This window comes from Megalobrama amblycephala, linkage group LG13 (assembly GCF_018812025.1).
Source record: "Megalobrama amblycephala isolate DHTTF-2021 linkage group LG13, ASM1881202v1, whole genome shotgun sequence".
In the NCBI taxonomy this organism is placed as follows: Eukaryota; Metazoa; Chordata; class Actinopteri; order Cypriniformes; family Xenocyprididae; genus Megalobrama; species Megalobrama amblycephala.
The window spans coordinates 29,227,166-29,251,608 of NC_063056.1; the positions used below are offsets into that span (position 1 = coordinate 29,227,166).

The following is a 24,443-nucleotide window of genomic DNA, read 5'->3' on the forward strand; positions in this document are numbered from 1 at the left end:
AGAACCAGGAACTTAACAGAGCATTTTTGTAGAAGGGAAACAGTGGTGTAGAATAAAGGTAAAATATATGAAAAATACAGCGTTTTTTTTTTTTTTCTTTTTTTTTTTTAAACTAATCATTAAGACATGTTAAACTGCACCCCATAAACACAATCAAGCCTAGAAAAAAAACAGTGAACCACCCCTTTAAATGGTGCTTCTATGTCATTTTGTCACTCAGTTTCATTATGTGAAGAAGAGTGTCCATGATATTCTTCAAAAAAATTAATTGCAAGTCATATAGGTTTATAAAAACATGAGAGCGGAGAGAGACTTTTCATTATTTGAGAACTAATCCTTTATGTGATACACTATGGTCAGTATTGTGTGGTCAGACATGCTGCAAAAACAGAAAAACGCTATAAAGTTTTCATTGTCTCCAGAGACTTTCCAGCACCAAAGTACTCTAGGTAAACAAGGTTTAATGAGTTCAAAAAACTTTTTCAAGTTTTCAAGAAACCTCTGTCCTGAGACATGTCCCCAGATCGGTCTTTCTAATCAAACTGCAGTCTAAACTCTTAAATATCTGCTGGAAGAGGCAGGAAAGCAGTCAGGAGAGACTGACAGAGTAATTGCTCATGGATTTGGAGAACTTTGGCAGATATAAATAGGACATAGAGAAAGTGAGTCATAATCTCAACATGCTCTCTGATCTGTGTACAGCATCATCTGAGGATGAAGATGAAAAATGAGATTATAACCTTCTGATCTAGCTCAACAGTGGTCGTAAAAGACATTATGGTTGACGTTAGAACAACAAAATCTCTGCTAACTTAATACTATTTAATATTTGAAGTAATACAGAGTTATGTATGGCTGCCACGGTTGTTTATTTTGGGTAAATGTGCATGAGAGAGAGACAGAAAGAGGCAGAAACAACTAACCAACAAAAAGCGCTCATTCGGCGCATTGTGCTCTCATTCTCACCAAAGCTTGTTGTCTTTTTCTGGCGCCTCATTCAATCAGATCCATAATGCACCTCTGCATCTGTTGTAAAACTCAAACAAAGAGCTGGCCGAGAATCAACTCCACTGGTCCTCTCTACCAAAAATCATGCCAGACAATGACAGACACACCCAAGCACACTGAAAGCTACAGGATCTGTCTCTCTTCATCTGCTTTTACCTCCAGACAGGAGCAGAAAGCACTGGGGTTTTGAGAGGAGCCAATATTAAATCAACTCAGTGCTCTGGGACAGCTGTGCTATGTTTTTAGAAAGAGAAAAAGCATGAAAAAAAATGTCATTTTGCAAGCAGGCTACTTGCTTTAGTTCTATCCTAAGAGTTCTCTCAGTCAGCAGATCAGCATCTGTGAATGAGAAAACTTTCTAGGCTGGAACTTTTAGAAAGAATTTCTCCACAAGCCCTCTGGTTACTGCACTTCTTTTGACCTTTTGGTGCTTTGGAAAATGGCACAAACGGAAGCGATTGCCTTCCATAGTAGAAAAAAACCTATGGAAGTCAATGGTGACATTAACTGTCTGGTTACCAACATTCTGTGTTCCACAGAAAAGAGAACAACATGACGGTGATAATTTAAATTTTTGGGTGAACTATCCCTTTAATACATGTGTAAGCTTACATAGAAGGATGACTATATCTCCAGATCAACACCTCTACATCTAGAGGATTCATTTATTTTTCACATAGAAACAGACTCAAAACTGTACCATTCATGTCTCACAATTCCCAAATCTATTTTTCAGGCATATAGAAGCTGGAGCCAACAAATTCTATACAAACCATAATACACTTCAGTCTCTGTCTAAGTGATCTTAAGACGGAAGCTGGGCTCCATCACTCCAAAAGTGGAATGCAGTAAATGAGCTCAGAGCCCATGAGAGACTGTTAAATCCATCTCTACACCATCACTAACACATTACACCAAGGCCCTTTGTGCCATCTTCTTTCATACACGGTTGATTTACTACTTGTTTCTTTCTGAGGTAAATTATTTATGCCAGACAAAAATGCAGGACAAATTTTCTTTTGATAAAGCACTAACCAGCCAAATCTCACTGCCACACTTCAGTATTTGAACACCAACAGGAACATAACATGACTGTTGGGAATTAGCATTTCTCATAAAGTGGTTTGCTCAGACATAACAATAGAGTGGAGAAAACAGAGAAATATTTATATATATATATAAAAAAAAAAAAAAAAATGCTCCTAGGTTTAGGTTTAGTGTAATCCTGCTGAGCCTATACTGGCCACACATGCTCGTTGAACGTTTACTGAGATTGGGTCTAAGGATTCTGGTGGAGCTGAGACGCTTTCAAAGATTATCTTTTCCCCGCATGCCTACCGCGCAGCCCACGGGCCTCCGTATTAAAGGTCATGGTAAGAATGTCGTCCAAACACAGCTGTTCAACCAAAGTTTTAAATGTGCACTCACACATTTCTCACAACCACCACATTTACTGCAGTAGCATTCTACACAGGTTTGCCCACATTATCAGGTTTATAGTCAAACTGAAATACTATATCCACATATTCTTCATATGCTGAGGGGGAATATCTCAAACTAACACCCAGGACCTATAAAATTTTGCATAGATTTCATCCCACTGTAAGTATGTGTATGTACAAATGGTAAAAATTTCACTTTACAAATACTTTATAAATCCAAGTTAGTGAAAGAGTGTTTATTCACCAAAATAACCATATATGTGGCTAATAATGTGTCTTTTAAATGTGCATTACCTCATTTGCATTTCATTTTCATATAGATTTTTTAATGTTTTTGAAAGAAGTCTCCTTGAGCTTAGTATACTCTTCAAGGATTTACTTGATCAAAAACAGTAATATTGTAAAATTGTATAAACTTTAAAGTAACTGTTTTCTATTTTAATATACTGCAAAAATGTAATTCAGTCCTGAATTTTTAGCCATTACTCCAATCTTCAAATGATCTTCAGAAATCATTCTAAACTGTGCATGTGGTGCTCAAAACATATTTCTTATTATCAGTTGAAAACTGCTTTATACTTTTGAGAAAACCATGATACAGTGATGAAAATAAAGTTTAAAAGACCAGCATTAATTTGAAACAAAAAAAATATTGAAAATGCATTTACTGTCACTTTTAATCAGTTTTGTTCCTTGCTAAATAAAACAATTTCTTAAAAAAAAAAAAAAAAAAATGAACTGACCACAAACTATTGAACAGAAATGTATTATTCTATAGTACATTTTTTAAAAATTGTTTCAAGCATAAACTAACCAAAATTAGGTAAAAAACCGCAACATTAAAAAAACTATAGTTTGACATCAGAAAATAATTGAAAGATGTTTTCAAAAACAAAAATTTCCAAGCTGTTACTGTGCTGTTACACCTAAACTTTCTTAAACGCAATGCGTTAGTAAGGCTCTGCATGGGGTTATCATTATCAGGTCAGGGTTAAGTGGGACAAGCAATACATTCACTCATGCTGAGCATGCAGCTCTGAATTCGGTGCTCCTCTCCATCACACACCGGCTCCCACGGGGCCCATACAGCTTCACAGGCTGCTCTTTCTATTAAAACACTCCTTAAATTCCCATTCCTATATTCCCATCTGCAGAGAAAAATCAAGTGACATTCCCCTCCATCTCTTTTCCTATCATGGCTTCATAACATTGCCCTAAGATGGTCCATGTTACCATAGCGATAGCTGGAACACCGTCACCACTACAGCTCTGTGAAAAGCAACCAGCTCTAATGAAATAATTTGACATGGGAATTGTGCACAAAGAGGGGCTAAAGAAGACAGATACTTTTCAGTCTGTTCTGGGAGCAGAACGAAAACAAAGTCAACCCCCCACAAACTACTTCAGCACAACAACACAAAGTCTGAGATGCAAAAAAAGAAAGAAATAAAGAAAGAAAAAGAGTCTATTCTTAAATTAACTACACCATAAAAGAAGCATAACAACCCCCCGCAAAAATACTCCCAGTGTTTACCGCCTAAAACGCTGCTTTTTTTTTCCTAGGGTGTGTTTCTTTATATGGTGTTGTACACTCTTTAAACAAAATAAAGACCTCAAAAAGCATCTATGCCCACTATCTGCTCTAGTTCCTCTTGTTAAAGCCATTGTGGCACAGAAAAGTGTCCTGATGGGGATTGTTGTCATTATTCTTCATCACTCACACAAAAGGCTTTATGGGAAACAGAGCACCTGCAGGCTGTTAAACTTATGGTCTGAAAGAATATACAGTGCATTGTGATTTTCCTTTGATTTTCCATTTTATTTCAAACTACTATAGTTATTTTGCACAAATGCTATTTATCTCTACTTTTAATATGTATTGAAATAAAGCCAGACTTTTGTATTTCACTGACCCTAAAAAAAATAAAAAAAACACAACTGGATTGCAGTCCACCAATAAATGGTTGTGTGCAGTTTCTTCAAACATTTGTTTAAACTTTAGAACTGAGAGAATAGCAATGGCAGTGTTGGGGGTAGTTTTTTTCAATTTACAACAAAATACTTTTTCACATGTATTGACTGACAGCTTTCCTGTCCCGATGTTGAGAGAAACAAAGTGCAGTGGTGTTGTGTGCACTGGTGTGTGTGTAAACATGATGATTATTGTAGTTCTAGACTGAATCTAGACATGCATTTACTCATCTCACTTGCACGAAAACATTCAGTATTCCTCAAAATGAATAAAAACAGTGAAATGCAATCTCAGAATTTTACGAAAACCTGTAATAATTAACTATATTAAGTTACACAAATATACTTTATGTATTTAATCTTACTTTATTAACCAATGTCTTTGCTGCTGACCTTCAATAATCTAATTCAACCATACTAATAAGCAAAAATTACTTTAGATTTAGATTTAGAAATAAGAGTGTTGAACTTCCTTCTGCTGTATCCTATTCTTCTTTAATCCAGTATGGCAGCATTATTTTTCATAAAAAAAAAAATATATATTTTCATAAAAAGTAACTAAGTAATGCAATTAGTTTGTTTTTTAGGGAGTAACAATATTGTAAGTTGTTTAGGCTAAATGTAAATGTATGGTAAATTTAGCATTTATCCAGCAACCTTTTCAAGATTTTTCTAAAGCATTAAGCCTCTGAATTTTAAAATTATAAAGGAGTTTATTAAAAATCACCAGGACTGTAATCATTTGTTCAGTCGGCAACCTATAATCATTTATTTTCCACCAACTCTGCACTTTTGGAGAAAAGTGATGCTGTTCCCTGTAGTTTCATGTCCACCCCGTTATTATAGAATCATGGCTATATTCTGCCAGCTGGAGGGAAATCAGACACTGGGGTTTTTGAGTTCTCCTTTAAATACAGTCATGTGTGGCACTACGTTCTTATGACAACCTCCATCAAACCCGGCCACACCAGAGCCTAAAGCAACAGAAAGACCTTTGACCAAGACCCTGGTTCTTAAATGTCATTGGTGTTAACCATTGCAAAACTTGCCGCCATGTTCTGTGTGGTTGCTATGGCATTGCTAGTTGGTAGCTAGGCTGTTCTGGAGGGTTTTAGTGGTTGCTTACTGTTTCAGGTCAAAAGAGCGCACTTTAAAACCCCTACGATATTCTGGTCCCTAGAAACTGTTTGTGTCTCTCCTTTTATGCAAGTCAGTGGGATTTTTCTCCAAATTTTTGCATCCCCCCCCAAAAGTACAAAAGCACTTATCACCTAAACAACTTGCATTATAAATATTCCAGCACAGTTAGTGCATCTACACACTGAAATTTGTAATCAAAATCTTACAGTAAAGAGTTAAATAGTAATGCTTGCTTTAACAAATTCAACTAATAAAGACTTCTCTGTTCATTCTCCGTGCCAACAATGCTAAACTCCAACATCCATTACACAATTTGCAGCTAATTAATCTTCCAACATTCAAAAGCTGAGCTTTATGCAATGACATTCTCTCTCCCATTAGCTGTCAAAAAAGAAAATTACATAAAACAAAAAATTCCAATGACTCAAATAACCCAAACTACAATCTTGATGACTATCAAAGAAAATGGCACAAGATTGCGAACCATTCTAAGTATCAGGGAGCACGCTGAGCCATCATCCAGCCAGTGGGGGCTGGTTATGGGCCGAATTACATCACCGCATGGCTCTATATAGAGCAGGATATGTGGGGAGAGAACTGATGAGGCGTGCAGTCAGCGATCCGGTTGGGGTCCCTGCCACTGGAGTCGTCGCTCAGAGCCCGCAAACCTAGAGGCATGCGCTTTACCCCACATTCCTGCAACGCAATGGCTCAGCTATGCTCTCCAGGCATTTCCATCAGCTGCCTGTGGAAGGAAGCGTGTGCTGTGAGGGAAGGGTACAGTGGATTTACTATACCTGTCTGTGATGGCCTTCATAAACTCATCCAGCAGCTCATCATAGGCCTGTCCACGTATTCTTTTATGCCTCAGACCAATGTACAGAGGGTCCTTAAGGAGTTCCTGCGACAGGGAAAAGGGAAAAAGAGAGATTTAAAATGGTTTTTAACCACACTTTCATAATCCCAGGCATCAAGTAGAAACAATAGCATGGCATGATGATTCATTATATTACTCTAACTAGTGGAAAAGATGAGAACTGAAAATACCATCAAAATTCAAAAAGCGAATGTTTATTATATATACAGCTCCCCTTTCTTTAGATTACATATGGTAATCTGGTTACGCCGCAGCTGGATAAACCTCTCACAATTATTTGTGCCTGCGTGTGCTTAAGGAAACACAGAACAAGAACAAGAGAAAGACAAATGCATGAAAGCATAATAAAAGACAGAAAGAGGCCAACATGTGAAGAAAAAGAAAAACACTGCATTTTCAATTTGAAAGTCTAGCAGCTGTCGGTCTTGTACATATCTGCAGTCATCACACTGTGAGCCACAAATGCTATGGGAAAAACAGAAAAGAAGAAGAAGAGAGAACGCAAGCGTCAAATAAAAATTCTGGCCGCCCCATCACTGTCAGCATGCCAGTCATCCAGAAAAGAAAATGAATTAACAGAGCACCTGCATTACTCTCAGCAGTTCTGATGTGTGGTGCATACTTAACATCGTATGGCAACAAGTCTGGAACTTTTTCCATGTTTTGATCACAGTGAGGAGGAAGTACTTTCATCAGAACTCAATCCCACATGGCACACAAACTTTCAGTCATAATCATTTCTGACGATCAGTCCTCAGTATTAAAGCATTTTTTTTTATCTGACAGACTAGTGAAAAAGAAAAAAGTTGTGTGGGACTGAAAAAGTAATAACTCCTGAAGTTTTAAGTTTTTCTAAAAGACGGTCTTTAAAGTCAACATGCAGTTTAAAAAAAAATTGTTTGAATTTTCATTTCATGTTATTGATCTTATTGTGAACAATTCATCCATTATTTATTTTTTTTATATATATATATTTGTATATATAACTCACTTTTCCAGTGAATGACAGACTTGTCTCTGCTGACATACAGTATGGCAGACTTCTCCAATCTTTAAAGATATGTCGCTACTTCTGTTTCATCTTCCTTCAAATTTCTTTTAAAATTCTAATGGATAACTTAAATTCATAAAAATGGCTTTACAGCAACAGCACCCTCTGAATAGAATAAAAAATGCTGTTTTGTTTGTAAGGTTTTTTTAGGCTATAACAAAATTTACATTAAAAAAGCATACATGTAGATTTGCTTGGTAACACTTTGTACAAATGTTCATTAATAAATTTTACATTCAATAAGCACTCTCTAGTCTGCGCCGATGGTCTCATGTGCAGTGCAACCACATGTAGCGCTAATGCGCTTCGGGCGACCCGAGTTCGAGTCCCGGCTCATGGTTCTTTCCCGTCCCCCTCTCTCTCCCACTTCGCTTCCTGTCTGATCACTGCCCTATCATAATAAAGGCAAAAACGCCAAAAAAAATCTTTTTAAGAAAAATAAGCACTCTCTGTACCATTATTATTAATTACTTATGATTATATAAATTACTTGTATGATTATTAAATACATTCTGAGATTTACAGAGTATTTTAATATTTTTAAAAGACATACATAACCAAACACATGACATTTTGGCCATTTCTTGCTTTCCCTTTGAAATTAACAGAGTGTGTCTGTTTTAAAAGGATAGTCATAATTTACTCACTCTCAAGTCATTCCAAACCTGTTTGACTTTCTTTCTTCTGCGTAACAAAAAAGAAGATATTCTGAAAAATGTTGGTAACCAAATAGTTTTGGTGACCACTGACTTCCAAAAAAACACTGCTCAAAAGATATACATTTTTTATGTTAAATAAGAATATAAGAATATGTGCAGTAAAACAATGCAAGATCAATATCATGATCCATGAGAAACTCTGTGTAACTGAACTGGCACGCTGGCTAAAAAAAAAAAAAAAAAAAAAAAAAACATGCAGGAAGACTGAAATTGATCTAAGGGGAAATTCTTCTTCCAGCACTTCTTTGGATTTCTCCTTAAGAGTTTTACACAGCAATTGCGCTCATAAAGGTGCCCTTAAAAGGGAGGACTGTCTGGTTTCTGGCGGTAGGTGAATTCATCAGTGTGGGAGAGGAAAACAGAGAGTGCAGTCTGAGATATGACACGGTGACTGCAGGCAAATTTATTGTGTGTTCATAATGCTTCTAAGAGCACACTCAGTGGGAGGGGATATGCTTCCAGAGGGTCTGGTTTGTGACTGTGTTTTTTAATCTCAAGAACGTCGATATAAAGGTTGCTTCTCTGAAGCTCACAGGAACCAAAACAAACATCAAACTGCCACTCTTCCTCAGATGTGACATGTTTTGCCAGCTATTCCATCAATGGAGCAGAGCCAAAATAAGCCCTTCTCCCACACTGCATTTATAGGATGATTGCAGACTGCACCAGGACAAAACCAAAAACTGTTTATGTTATTCGTCATGGCCAAGATTTTACCAACAAAACAAAAATAATGACTTTATTCTACAATTTTTTCTCTTCCCTGTCAGTCTCCTATACTGTTGACATAGTAAACACAGTGCAGCACTTCCGGTTACGATGTTAGAACGCGTTCTGACGTAGAAACCGGAAGTGCTGCACTGTGTTTACTTACAGCGTAGGAGCCTGACAAATGAATAAAGTTGTTATTTTTGTTTTTGCACACAAAACGTATTCTCATCACTTCATAACATTAAGGTTGAACCACTGTAGTCACATGGTCTATTTTAATGATGTCTTTACTGGGCCTTGAAATTTGTTATGACATTGCTGTGTACAGGGAGAATAGAAAGCTCTCGGATTCCATCAGAAATATCTTAATTTGTGTTCCGAACATGAATGAAGGTCTTACGGGTTTCAAACGGCATGAGGGTAAGTACTTAAAGGTGCTCTAAGTGATGTCACACGTTTTTAGGCCAAAACATTTTTTGTCACATACAGCAAACATCTCCTCACTATCCGCCAGCTGCCTGTCCCCTGAACACACTGTAAAAAAACGCGGTCTCTGTAGTCACCACAAGCTCCGAAAACGGCAATAAAAACAAACTGGTGCAGCCTGGACCACGAATCATAATAAACACGCTCCAGCCAAAAACCGACAAGAATGATTTTAAAAATGCGCGTTCATGACTGTTTCAGGAAGCACGGAGGGGAGGAGGGGGAGGAGGAGGAGGAGGGAGGGTCTAGCTAGCCTCTGTTTTGTTTGACAACACTTCGAATGTCAACAGAAAGTTACTCCACCCAGGATCACTTAGAGCACCTTTAATGACAGAAATTTTATTTCTGGGTGAACTAACCCTTCAATAGGAATACCATAAAAGTCCCACCCCTAAGTCTAACCTAAAATCTGACAGCTTGATGAAAATGCAGTTCCGAGAGCAACAAAGATCCAGAAACTATTTCACAAAACTTTTTTCTATATTAAATTTCCAATCAGTAACCTCTTGATATTCTTACCCATTTGATAAACACCTAAATGTATTCTGGTAAAATATATATTCACAAAATAAGGAATATATGTCTGTCGTTGATGTTAAATAAGGCTCTTTTATCTGAAAAACAAGCACATTAGATAAAATAACAAAATGTGCCTGCTCTCACAGAAAGTGAAGTGCTTGAAGTGCTCCGAAGGAACAAATCCACCTGATATAATTCAGGCAAAATCAGGACACAATCTGATCCTAGATCAGCCCAACTACTGAGAAGTGAATACCTTCTGATTGGTCAGAGGGTGATGAGAGAAAGCCTTTTTCTCTTTGGGATTAATACTGGGTTTTGATGAACCATGCTTTGTGTGTGTGAACTGTATGTGTATGTAGTCTTTCAGGTGAGATTAAGGCACAGGAACAGTCAGGGTCTGTTAGCCACAGTCAGAGAAGAATGAGAAAATGAGAGTCAGAGAGAGAGAGATCCCTAGGCCACCCACAACCAAAACAGACAGCACTTTGTTTGCAATGACATCATTTGGTTTCCTTCCAGTATGTGAATGTATGCGTGTGGATGAGGTCACATGAGGTGATAGCAGTTTAGACAGAGTATCCCTGCTGTCAATCAGCAGAAGGAGCCTCTGAAGTTTAATGATGATGTGTAAGAGACATAATCAGAGATCATATTTCTCTTTTCCACCAGACACATCAACAGACTTGGTATCATCAAACATAATCTGTTATCTGGAGGTCTGCAGTGTATACAGGAGCTCAGAAATTTCCATGATACAGCACTGTTTAGACAGCAAAACTCACAGGAGGTGTTTACACAGATAGTGTTTACATGAGTTTGATTGCAATCTGCTTTGGCCGTTTGTGTGTGTACGATCTAGATCCACACTGCAGCTGCAAAATTTACTGAACCTGTTCTCAGCTAACAGAGTGACTACTTGCACCAAGGTGTAACTAGCACTAATCAGAGAGTGCAGTGAAATCTGAACCGAGATCATGATATTTTCAGATCCTGCCTGAAAATATCCTGATAATATGAATCCATAAATAAATGAATTAAAATAAATGAAATACTTAAAATGCATTTAAAAACTTAAATTAAAACAACCCAAGTTGGGTTGAAAATGGACAAACTTAGCAATTGGGTTGTTTTAAATGTTTGCCCAACCTGCTGGGTAGTTTTATTTAACGCAACTATGGTTTAAAATTACTGCCTTAAAATGAACCCAAAGTATGTTGAAAATTAACATTTATTAATCTTTTTAATGAATAATAATTAAACAATAAACATTTATTAAAGTGCTTATTAACATATGTTCACCTTTGATTATTATTGTTGCCTCTAATAATTATGTGTCTGATTTTTAATTTCCAACCTTTTGGAATTTCCAACAATTTTGAGTTCATATTAAGCCAGCCATAAAGTAATTTTTAAACAATAGTTGGGTTAAATAAATGTGCCCTGCATGTTGGGCAAACATTTAACCCAATCACTGGGTTAAAATCTAATAGGTACATGAATTAGGCTTTGCGTGGGAGAATAAACAAGACAAGACCATAGCCTTGTGGGCAGCGCTACAATATATTTCACAGCCATGCTTCAGGCGATCTGAGTTCGAGTCCCGGCTCGAGGTTCAGGTATCTCCAACCAACATAGTAGTTTGGTCACAAACTTTAGCCTGTAGTTTAATATTTGTCACAAATAAAAACGTGAAATGTACAATAGCCTACATTTAAAATGTACATTAATTGATTCATAAGACTTTTTGAAGCTTTGTTATTGTTACGGACAGATAGGCGGAGACAGAGATGAACGTGGATGGTAGATTATTATAACAAACAGTAGGGTAAACACATGAATGCATGTGAGTGAATTGCAGATATAGTCTTTGTGATATGAATAAGGAACAATGATACTGTCCTTTGTTGTACAGGTTCATGGATCGTGGATGGCTGACAGTAGATAGGCTGGATGGACACACAGAGACGGTAGGTGAACTCACATGCAGAAGATATCGCACAGACAGGGGTAACACACTGGAGTAGAACGGAATAGTAACATAGAAGTCTTGGAGATCAACAATGAGTGGTGCGCTTAAGTACTGCTGTGGTGATGAGTGGATGGCTTGCAGGTGTGGGTGATAACTGAGTGGTGGAGTGAGTGCAGGTGAGGGCCAGGGAGGATGATGGGAGATGGAGTCCAGAACTGACAGGAACTGTGACAGTTATTCACTGCCTGTCATTTTTATTAGTAGTAGGCGGTGTTTATTTTTAATTGATACTTAAAGGGGTGGTTGATTATGATTTCACTGTTTTAACTTTAGTTCGTGTGTAATGTTGCTGTTTGACCACAATCAACATCTGCAAAGTTACGAAGCTCAAAGTTCAAAGCAAAGAGATATTTTATTTTAAAGAATTCTCTGTTTAAGGACTACAACAAACGGCTGGTAGGGACTACAACGAGCTTCTTCACTGCTAACACGAGCTCCTGAAACTCCGCCCTCTTCTTGAGAGCAGCAGCTCATTTGCATTTAAAGGGACACACACAAAAACAGAATGTTTTTGCTCATATATCATCTCATCTCATATATATCATATATAAAGTGACAAATTTAACATGCTATAAAAAAAATTATCTGTAGGGTATTTTGAGCTAAAACTTCACATACACACTCTAGTGACATTAGAGACTTATTTTACATCTTGTAAAAGTGGCATTATATGACCCCTTTAATGACAACAACATTTTAAATATTTGCTCTTTAGCAGATCTTGGCCAGTGATTATGTTTTACCATTCATGATGCTTAGAAATACGAAAGAGTAGACTATTATGGTCATTTGAATATTTTAAATGGTTAAAATATATTTATAATTATAAATTATAAAACATATATTATTTTATATTTAAAAAAATATTTTTAGCAGTATATTTTTCAGTATATAATACTATAATATAATCTTAATACTATACAAAAATAATATGAGTAAAATTCTAAATGTAAAAGGATATAGTATATGTAATAGAGTATATATTTTCAATGGGGTGCAAATAAAAACTGCATTACGAGGCACAAATAGTAGCCGACAGGAAATCCAGTTTGCTGTCATGAACAATTAGCGCACTTAAGCTCTTCACAAAAAGTCTGTGCAAAGCCCCTCCATGCACATCTTGAACTTTCTCTAGCAGCCAGACCACAGACAGCGTTCTTTATGGATTAGAGTTTAACCAGAGCGTATAGGGCCTGGATCAAGCAACCATAAATGATGTGTGCTGATCCTGGATCAGATTCCTCGCTGTCTGTATTGATGTTAGTGACTGTGTTTGGAGAGTCAAAACTGATCCAGGTGCAGTCATCAAGCTCCCTCTGACAAGCAGAAAGAAAGGAGTCAGCCTGAACTCAGTCAGTAGGCGTCTTGCTCCTTTAGAAATAACAGTAGACTTAATCCTTTAATAACACTCATTTTATCATCTGACTGCACAGTCCTATAAAATGCGCACACACAGCTGTGGGGGTATAAGCAGTGAGTTCATCAATCAGATCTGTCATCTCTTCAGAATATCCTGAAAACAAGATCTTAATTACCTCAGACTACATCCAAAGTCGGCCAAATGGAGCAGCTGAAGAAGTCTTTCAATTTTAGACTTGTAGAGGGACAGAAGACTAAACAGCGAGCCATGTGTGCGGGTATGAAATACTGCGTATGCATTTATGTCTGTCTGTCTACCTTGAGACCATTTCAGTAACAAAAACAGACTTTTTATCATGAACATATGCACGCAACATTAACCCAGACAGTACAAAACAAACAAATAAATAGTTAAAAACAAATGATAAATAAATTAAACTAAGTTGGAAAAGAAACTTGTTTCCCTCTATTCCTCCAGCTGAATACACTTGGATGCAGACAGAGACAGGGGGCCAAAATCTAGGGAGTCAACTCATTAAAGTGTTTTGATGCCTGAGGATACGTTGAATCGCTGACTGGCCACTCTGGATTCAGCATCGCAGCAGAAGACACATGTGGAGCTGGCCTGCTGGATACTGAAGCAGAACTGAACGGGAAAACTGACTCAGAGCAGTTACACAACAGTGTTAATGTGCTTTAACCCTCATTCTCATTTATGAGCTTTTGTGCAGACCAACGAGAGTGTGAAGTTGTCAAATGAGTTGAGGAACTTCAAATTTTAGTGTAAAAACAAGAATTGTTGACATGACATACCTCATATTAACTGAGATATACATAATTGCATATGTTGAATTCATAGTAATATGCTTGGGGTAAGATAGTCAAAGTCTCTTATGCCGGGTTCACGCTGAACGATTTTAGCCCCGATTTTCACTCGCTGATAGTTTTGTGGAAATCACTGACAAATGCCCGGAATCTGAGGGAAATCGGTGCTTGTTCACGTGAGTGAAAAATCACGTAGTGTGACTGATCAAAGACGTGATCTGCATGCTATGAAATGCATGCTAAATATCTGGACCTGTCTGTAACTCAGAGTCATGTGTTTTGACTTTAAATTACATCGCCGTCGACCTACAGCCAATGAGAGATCACAGATACAGGGCAAGGGAAAGTTCAGGGGGAGGAGTCCTGCAACAACATCAGCAAGAAGCATGGCTTCTGCAAGTAACCACTCCCTCCTTCATGTTCTTTTTTTTCTTTTTTCTTTTTCGCCGCAAATCAGCACACATACAACTTGGATCACAATCTTCTTGCGTGCATCATTTTAACAAGGGAGAAATCCAGTCTTGTGCGAGAACTCCACTCATGTGTGATTTTACATTATTTCCTGAATCAGTTCTCATGTGTGTTTGGTTGTGAAACGTAGTTAGTAGACCAGACAGAGTTGTGGGCGATTCTTTCTACTGAAGTGTCGTCGCAGATCCATCATGTAATGTGCACACAAATAGAAAAGTTATTTTAAATCGTAATAATTACCATTTTTACTGTATTTTTGATCAAATCAATGTAGCCTTAGTGAGCATAAGAGACTTCTTTCTTCTTTCAAAAGATAGAAATTCTTAATTATTCCAAACTTTTGACTGGTAGTGTATTATATATACAAAGTTATGTCATGAAACTCTAGATGGCGCATGCTCATAAGTCCTTAACGCAATCTGCTTGCAATTACATCATTTTCTATAGGGCACAGCTGATTGGTTCCCGCTGTGTTGGTAGCCAATGAGCTTGCTGCTCAACATTCAAATTCCTATTGTTAGCTGTAGCAGTTTGCAGCGCACTTTCAGAAACCCTCCACCCTCCCCAGCTCCACCTGTATAGATCTGCTAAGGGGTGATTCATGTATGCTTGTTCAGTAGCAGTATGTCTTGCTTGCTCATAGCAGCATGTTGTGTGTATTAGCAGCGGCAAGTTCTGTAATTGCTCTGCAGCAGCAGCAGCAGCAGCAGCAGCTATCTAGTACTATTAACTATCTACTAAATTAAAAGCTCTAATTTTAACCTAAAATGTTAAAGCTAAAAAAGTGCATGTCTATGTCATTTTGAGACTTACAGTTCCATTACTGTACATATGCATGTACTGTATAAATAAGATATACTGTAACTTCAAAAGAAAGGCAAGTGTCTCTAAAACATAAAGCCTTGAAAGTCATACACCCTTTCTTAGTCTTTTCTTCTCTCACTTTACTCCCTCCATCTGAGAATCGGCAGCTATGATGGCATGGCTTAGCCGCTGCTCTGGCACAGAAGGGGAGTGCCAGGTGGACACTGGCACAAAGCCTTGGTAGATGAGGCAGTGGTTTTCTATTTCTGCAGTGCCACACCCTAAGCCCTGTTGAGAATGACACAGACTTTACACTCACTAAATTTACCTCTGAACTCATAGGGCTATTAATAACCTACAGCTACTGCAGCAGTAACCTCCGTCCATCTGTACAACACTGCAACATTGCGACCAGTGAAAACAAACAAGTTGGCAGATTAAAGTCGTGAGAAAGGATGTGGTTGCTATGAATAGTTATGTACCTCTTTGATTATGTCAGAGTAAGCGAGATGGCAAGAGGGTGTCAGCAGTCACGGTCTGGGTGGTTGTGGTGCCACATGTCTACCTACCTCATTGTCTGTCCCCACGTCCAGCATTACAGGCAGGCACTGCTGAGGAGGCATTCCACCACAGGCGGTGTAGAGGGCCAGTTTTCCCACTGGGATGCCCATGCCATAGCAGCCCAGATCCCCCAGGCCTAGTATCCTCTCTCCATCTGTCACTACTACAGCCTAGCAAAAAATACATCCAAGTTATTGAGACAGTCAGCAAATTTAGAAACACAGTGTATGAACAACCAAATCATTTGTAAAATTTTAGGTGAACAAAGATTTTTTTTTTTTTTTACCAAAAATGTGGGCCATGCATTCATTATTAGGAGCCATGATTTTAATAATACACACACACACACATGTATTTTTTCTCGGTAAAAGATTTCGGTAACACTTTACAATAAGGTTCATTACTTAACTATATTTGTTAACATGAACTAATAATGAACTGTCTTTATACAGCATTTATTAATCTTTGTTAATGTTAATTTCAACATTTACTAATACATTATTAAATTCTTGTTAATGCACTGTGAACTAACATGAACAATCAATGAACAACTGTATTTTCATGAACTAACATTAACAAAGATTAGTAAATACAGTAACAAATGTATTGCTCATGGTTAGTTCATGTTAGTTAATACATTAACTAATGTTTAACTAATGAACCTTATTGTAAAGTGTTACCAAGATTTCAAATCATTTAAAGAAATTAATACTTTTATTCGGCAAGGGCACATTAATTTTATTAATAGTGACAAAACATTTATAATGAAAAAAAGACATTTATAATGTTACAAAAGATATACAGTATATTTTAAATAAACTCAGTATATTTTAAATAAACAAATAAATGAAAAAAATTCATGATTTCCACAAAAATATTAAACAGTCCAACTGTTTTCAACATTGATAGTAATAAAAAATTTTCTTGATCACCAAATCTGCATATTAGAATGATTTCTGAAGTATCACGTGACACTGAAGACTGGAGTAATGGCTTCTAAAAATTCAGCTAAAATATATAAAAATAGAAAACGGTTATTTAAAATTGTAACAATATTTCACAATATTACAGTTTTTTAACTGTATTTTTGATCAAATAAATGTAGCGTTGGTGAACATAAGAGACATCTTTTAAAAACTTTCTTTTTTTTTTATAAAATCGTACTAACCCCAAATTTGTGAATGGTAGTGTGTATATAATGGTTTGGACACTACAGCAGCCCACGCATTTAATTCACCCTACAAAGACTGCTGATCTAATTTAGGCACTTTATTATCAAATCACTTTCTTTATTGTATTTTTATGTTTTTTATTTTCCTGGATTAAGCATATGCATATTTAACTGGATCTGTGATATTCTAGGTTGGCTTGAAAGTCTGCCCTCCAGTAACAACAGATTTTCTGCTTTTATAATCACATTTTCACATATTCACAATAAACTACCAAATTCAAAATAACAGCATGAGCTGTGTAAGTCAATCCCATTACCGGACACAATTGATCCCAAAGCAAGAACAACATGTTTTTTTCCGTTAACATTGAAATGCAGATGCGGTAGGTGTTTAGGATTTTTACTGCTTCATTTCATGCTACCCCACATTGTTCCTCAACACGCCAAAGCCCTACAGGGTGCGACATCATTACCTTAATAACTTTTAAATGCTTAATGAGCAGATTAATATGACTTTATTGCAACGTTTTCACGGTACAAGTCATATACATTTGGAATCAATGTCTTTGGAATTGGTGAAACCCTGGAGAGTTTTAATTTGTGTCTGACAATGAAAGTTCTGGTACATTGTGTAATAGTACAAGGTGGTGTAGATCTAAGTGGGCAGTACTTACACGAATGTCCTTCTCTGGCCAGCTCTGAAGTAGTGTGGAGATGTGGGAGCGGTCATGAATTGTAATAAATAGGCCCCTAGGAGAAAGAAAAACAGCGCACATAAAAAAACATGCTCAATTGAATTGATTCTGCTTTCCGTGTCTGCAAGTGTTTCCATTCGTTATACATGGAATCAGATTACCAAAACATTTAAACGAATCAGTGGACATCTAAAATGAGGAGGTTGAGTCCATTTTATCATGTCCATTGTAGAATCATTTTCCAGTTCCATTTGGAGCAATTCATGTATCACATTCAGGTAAATGTAATGATAGAAGCACAGCTCCTGACTATAAAGAGATTTTTTTTGTTCACTTTAATGATTGATTTTTGCAAATCATAGTCTCCCCTGGCATGTGACTCACAACTCAGTGTTACACTTACATTCACTGTCAGCATCAGTGTTGTTAACAAAAACTAAAAATATCAAAAATATTTTTCAGTAATTGAAATAAAACCAGGGCTGGACTGGTAATCTGGCATACCGGGCATTTTCCCAGTGGGCCGACGCACTTTGGGGCCGATAAAAGGTTATTTTTTTATTTTATTTTATTTTTTTATTTATTTTTTTGCCAAGGACTGGCCCATCACGCAGGGACAGCGGCCCATTGGTTTGTCTTCTGAACTGACAGGCCAAAGTGAGAGAGACCTCCCCCTCCCGCGCTGTTTTTTGTTTTTAATTGGAGCATGAGAAACTGCAAAAGGCAAATATACCCGCTCACCACTGCCGCCCTATGAAGTAATAAACAGCGCAAGTCGCTTGATGCCTTGATCCTTTCAGAATTTAGTTTAAAACAGTCGTGTGATATCATGGGAACATTACAGGTTCGGTGGTGAATCTAGCTGAAAACAGCCGCGACCATGTAAAGACATGACGAGGTAAATTGGAAAACGCCAATACACACAACTACAAGCTTGTCAATCCAAAACCACCACCTTTATAGTAATTTACCTTGCAGCTACTAACAGTGAAGAAATATGGTGTTTTGGCAGAAATGTATTTATTAAAAATGCTGCTATTATTAGGCCTACTTATGTTTAATATTGAGGAATATAAATCACTTTCTTTCATAAAGACTGTTTTCGTATTTTCTGTGCTTACAATATTTTATTACACAATCTATAGTTTATTATTTATTTTAGAAACCATATACCCAAGGTAATAAGAAGCATGGTTTTACCTGTGCTCTGTCTACCATGATCTTACAGTTAAACCATAGTAAATTTCATCAGGGCAATTAAAGGATAATTTAACAAAACAGCTCTAAAGCCTGTATCCCATGGGATAAGGGCAAAGCTTTAGTTTTTATTTCTTTAAATATGTTTTATGACATTTTTAATAGTTCTTATGAATTTTAATTGAAGTAAAATGTTATTTCAATGAGAGCATCATGAAAGATAGATATCAGTGTCTTACATAAATTAGGTGTTAACTCTTTAAAAATGTTATTGTTTTAAAGGTTCAGTTCAACCCAAAATGTCTTAATTTACTCAAACATGAATTACTTTCTTTCTGTATAACATAAAAAATAAAATAATTGGAGTCAAGGGTAGCTTAACCAAAATGGTTTGGTTGACAACATTCTTCAGAATATCTTCTTTTGTGTTTTACAGAAGAGAGAAAGTCATACAGGTTTGGAACAACATGAGAGTGAGTAAATGATGACAGGATTTGATAGCATTAAATTTACTTAACGGCATGAAAATCAGTGCTTTACTGTGACAAAAGTGCAATATTAAAGTTGTTAACTGCATTTGTAGTAAATTCAATAATATCCATCATTATTTGTCACTGTCCTTGTTTTATTTATTCATTTATTTACTCCAATTTAAGGCCCTAACCCCAGCAAAAACATTCACAGGGGAACTCGTGGGCCGCATGGGCTGGGTTTGTCCAGGGCCGAATTTTAGCCTCAGTCCAGCCCTGAATAAAACTGAAATAAAATACAAACGAGATGGAAAACAAACTTTAAAAATCAAACAAAAATTAGCAATGTTGCTTTGTCAACTAACTGAAATATATTTAAGTTGAAATATTAATAAATACTATAATAGTCTATAAATAATACTAAAATAATAATGGTTGCACTGATCTCCCTCTAAAACTATCTGCTGCTACTTCTGAGCTACTATAAACAAGTTGATTATATATTATTTGATCCCATATTTCTGTACTCTCAATTATTTTTGAATCCAAATCAAAACTATCCACCTCTCAGTGGAAGGTTCAACCACTCCCACATGTGCTATTTTTTATAGCCACCCATTCCACCCATAACCTTCTTCAAATAAATCATCAGCTTCAAACCTGGGCTATACTGCGACAAGAAACCTGTTTCTCAAATGCACCTCCTGTTACCACTTGTGATTGAAGTTCAAGGGGAGGGTTACTGATTTTGTGTTTAAACAGCAAGACTATGCTGTTTGAGCATAGTTAAACCAGCCTGGATCAGTCTGGAAAGTCATGCTTGTTGAAAAAGATGGGGACTCAAAATATCTTTGATCATGTTTTAGTAGAGGTTATACTTAATTGATCCATGCCTAGAAAACAGATGAACAAACGCTCACTTTTCGCACTCAGATATTCTGATCCATGCATATTTTTACTCAGATGTGGCACGTTTGCAAAGTTTTATATGTGGTCGACGAGTGGTGTATGATCTTGGTGTGTCTTAGTTGCTAATGGTTGTAGGTCAAAGAGGTGTGGAACAGCTGTCAATCATTGGACGAATAAATATGACAAATAATGTCATAATATAAACAAGGTCATAAATATGACCTTGGATAAACCTTGCTCAGTTTTGTTTTACTGTACATAAACATCAAGTGTAGCGTTGGCTCTGGAAGGTCACGTCAGTCAAGCTCACACCTAGTGTTGTCAAAAGTAGCGACTTCGATATCAAATCAATACTGAAATTTAAAAAAATGTGACGCCTTGAGCGCTGTTGACCACATTCGTAAACACCTCTGATTGGCCATTGTGTTCACACGTTCAACAATTCAAACACTTCCATGTGCTTTCAAACACTCCTGTGCATTGATCATTGTAGCCAGTCACAGATATATATGTTGAGCGCAACACAATGGCCAATCGAGGTGTTTATGAATCTGCTCAATAGGCCTGCAACGATTAATCGCGATTAATCGTTTGCAAAATAAAAGTCTGTTTACACGTAATATATATGTGTGTGTTCTGTGTATAATAATTATGTATATATAAATACTCACACATTCATGTATATATTTAAGAAAAATGTTATATTTATATATAAAATATTTATGTTTATATGTAATATAAAATATATATAAATATATATATTTATAATACATGCATATATTTCTAAACTTTTACCTGTATGTGTGTGTATTTATATATACATAATGATTATACACAGAACACACACATATATATTACGTAAACACAGACTTTTATTTCGCAAACGATTAATCGCGATTAATCGTTGCAGCCCTACTGCTCAACAGCGCTCAAAGCATCACATTTTTTAAATTTCAGTATCAACTTGGTATCGAAGTCAGTACTTTTGACAACACATGTCTACCTATAGGAATAAGACACCTATCACAGCATAAGGTCCATTCAGTATCAGTAGCTTTAACGCATTGCTCAGGAGTTAATTACCCTCCTCCATACCCAGCTCCTCCTCTCTTCCAGTCAGGTCTTGGCCTTCTAATATTCCTCTTTGAATCAGATTGTCCTTTATCTTGATTTATGTTGTTATATTAAATTATTGTCATTAAGAACACAGCAAAACATCCAGTGTTAAATGAACACGTCCAGTGTCACCTGGTGTTTATATAATCTGGTGTGGATTATATAAACACTGGCAATGTTAATTTAACACTAAGAGTGTTCATTTAACACTGGATGTTTTACTGTGAACATTAATGATATCTGTTTGGACTACATGGATGGGCAGGAAGTTCTTGCTCAGAACAGAACCATACTGCCATTCCAAACAGTATGCTAATTGTCATTCATCTTTGACGATTGTGGTCCTGACAGAAATACAGTTGGAGATGATGCAGTAGATACAAACAAATGCACTTCACAATGGCATTCATATTTTTCTGGTCTTCTCTCTGTAGCTCAAACTCTCTTTTGACCGCTCTTTTTCGCTTTTAAGTTTTTATTTTCTGGTCTCATGAGATCCACTGAGCGTAGCTGGATGAGCAGGACCCCTGGGACATCTTTCACTGACCTTAAAAATATCATACACCTACTGCAGATCTTTCTTCCTTCCACCTACGGCTTCATGGAAAACTTCCAATCTCTCAGTCAGCCTGAGTTCACAGAATCCATAAAAACAGATCATTCTTACATCTGGAAGAATCTTGAAATTAGACTTCACTAGGTGGACTTGATCCAGTTCCAAGAAGCCTACAAATGGAGGACATCTTGTGACAGGAAGACACCTCAGGCAATGACAGGAAATCTAAACATGGGTATATAACATATTATATGATTCCAGGGATACAGATTAGACATCCTTTCAGGCATCAACAAGATGTTGCTAAATTCCAGTGCAGCGGAAAGGCGCATAAGACCTCTTCCCCAGTAGCTGACCTAAACTCAAACGAAAAGCACACGCCTGGGAGCAGGGATAATGCTCGAAACACAAACATAATTCAGACTGCATGCTCCTCTGACACAGAACTCTTTAAAAGTCATTCACCACCTAGCACCATGGTGAAGTAAACAAACTTAAAATTATATTAAATGAAATGGATAATATAGATTTCAAGTACTGCGGTGTTATGAAATCCTCACTCGGAAGTGTCTGTTGGAAGCCTCATGACTGTCTACAACCAACTTCCTATCAAACAAACAGGAACGGTTAAAGGACAGTTAAAAGAATTTTAAAGGACCAAATAAGAAGGTAAAATGTCATTATAAGTTGTCAGGAACCAACTTGGTGCTCATCTAAAAATATTATACTGTACTACCATTTAAAAGTTTGGGGTCAGTAGTCTATCACCAAGGCTGCATTTATTTGAGCAAAAATACAGTAAAAACTATAATACTGTGAAATATTACAACGTAAAATAACTAGTTTCTATTTTAATGCATTAAAAAATAAAATAAAAAAATGTATTCCTGTGATGGCAAAGATGAACTTTAAGCAACCAGTACTCCAGTCTTCAGTGTCATCTTGTGCTTGTGGCTTGGCGGATGGTTAAAAAAGTATAAAAATGGCATCTAAAGGAGTGGATGAAAGTAAATTAATTTGTAAATGTAAATTTTCCCCCTTTTTCCTAATGTATGATTTCAATTCTACTGTGAAATAAGCATAGTACTCATTACAAATTTTGTTATGTTATGTTCTTTCAAATTTGTTTAACATCACTACAAATGATGTTATGATGCCTTGGAAACCTGTTTCCTTCTCAAAAACATTTCAGACGAAAGTGTCCCAGGTTTTGACTGCTCTGTGAAATCCTCCACAGTGACTCAAACTTATTCATGACGAGGGGAAAACCACAACAGATCATTTAAACAGGTTTGAACCATACCCAGACAGCCTGGATAACTTCCTCCACATTATGTCTGACATAGTGCTGTTAAAAGTATGGGTACTTTGGTACCAAGTTGATACTGCAATTTAAAAAATGTAACAATACCAGCCTTTCTGTAGTACCAGTTATATTAAGTACCGGGTCAGCTCGCTACTTGCTGACAGGCGGCTGCTTTCTTAAGCGCTCTGTGAAGAGCATTAAAGTTTTCTATTTACAACATGTTTTGATTGTAGCCAATCACAGACATTTCTGTTGAGTGCATGAACACAATGGCCAGTCAAAGATGTTTAAGTTAGTCTTAAATTATTATTAGCGCATTTCATTTTATTTATTTATTTATTTATTAAATAGTTTTTGCTATGGTAGCCAAACTTGTAAATTTTGGTATTGTGACAACACCAATCTTAAATGATATGAAAAATTAAAATTTCAGACACAAAAATTATGTCTTTTCTGATGAGGTTCACAATAGAAACTCAACCATCTAGCATTAACATTCAGTTCATTCAGTTCTTGGTAAGTGCCAGCCCTATTCTGCAGCAATTATCTTGTTCTTCTAAAAATCACTTGAAAAACTAAAACAGGGAGAAAGACAAATGCTCTGATATATGATCCAAAATTATTAATCATTGGAGGGAGAGAATGAAGGGTCACGAGACATTAAAGCAAAGATGACCTTTGAAGAAACCACAAAGCCAAATCCAATCAGCTCTCAAAGCTAATTTTCATTGTATCACAATCATTTTCTGCAACACTGACAAATGGCCTTTATACTATTTTCTGAAGGTACAGCACAGTTGGGGGTGGTGATATGGTGCTCAGGAGTGAAAAAAAGAAGTCATTTAACATACAGAGCATAAATGTGATCCATTTCTATTTGTACTCTGCCTCAAATGTATCTACAAATACAATAAAGCAAGTATATTTTCCAGACAGTCAAAATTCAGAATTTATTTATATAAAATCACTTTTATGAATTTGTGGATTGTGTTGTGTAACTGTTCGACTACAGTATATCTCTGTACACATACTGATCTATAAATCTAC

General features: G+C 36.6%; 1 protein-coding gene across 1 annotated transcript in view; it reads right to left on the reverse strand.

The window, feature by feature from the left end:
- me1 (malic enzyme 1, NADP(+)-dependent, cytosolic) overlaps window positions 1–24,443 on the reverse strand; it is a 95,508-nt gene that overhangs the window by 9,760 nt on the left and 61,305 nt on the right. The window contains exons 4-6 of the mRNA XM_048152091.1: window positions 17,822–17,897; window positions 15,985–16,146; window positions 6,359–6,462 (exon numbers count right to left, since the gene is read on the reverse strand). Coding sequence (XP_048008048.1) covers window positions 6,359–6,462; window positions 15,985–16,146; window positions 17,822–17,897 — 342 coding nt within the window. The remainder of the gene's footprint in view (window positions 1–6,358; window positions 6,463–15,984; window positions 16,147–17,821; window positions 17,898–24,443) is intronic.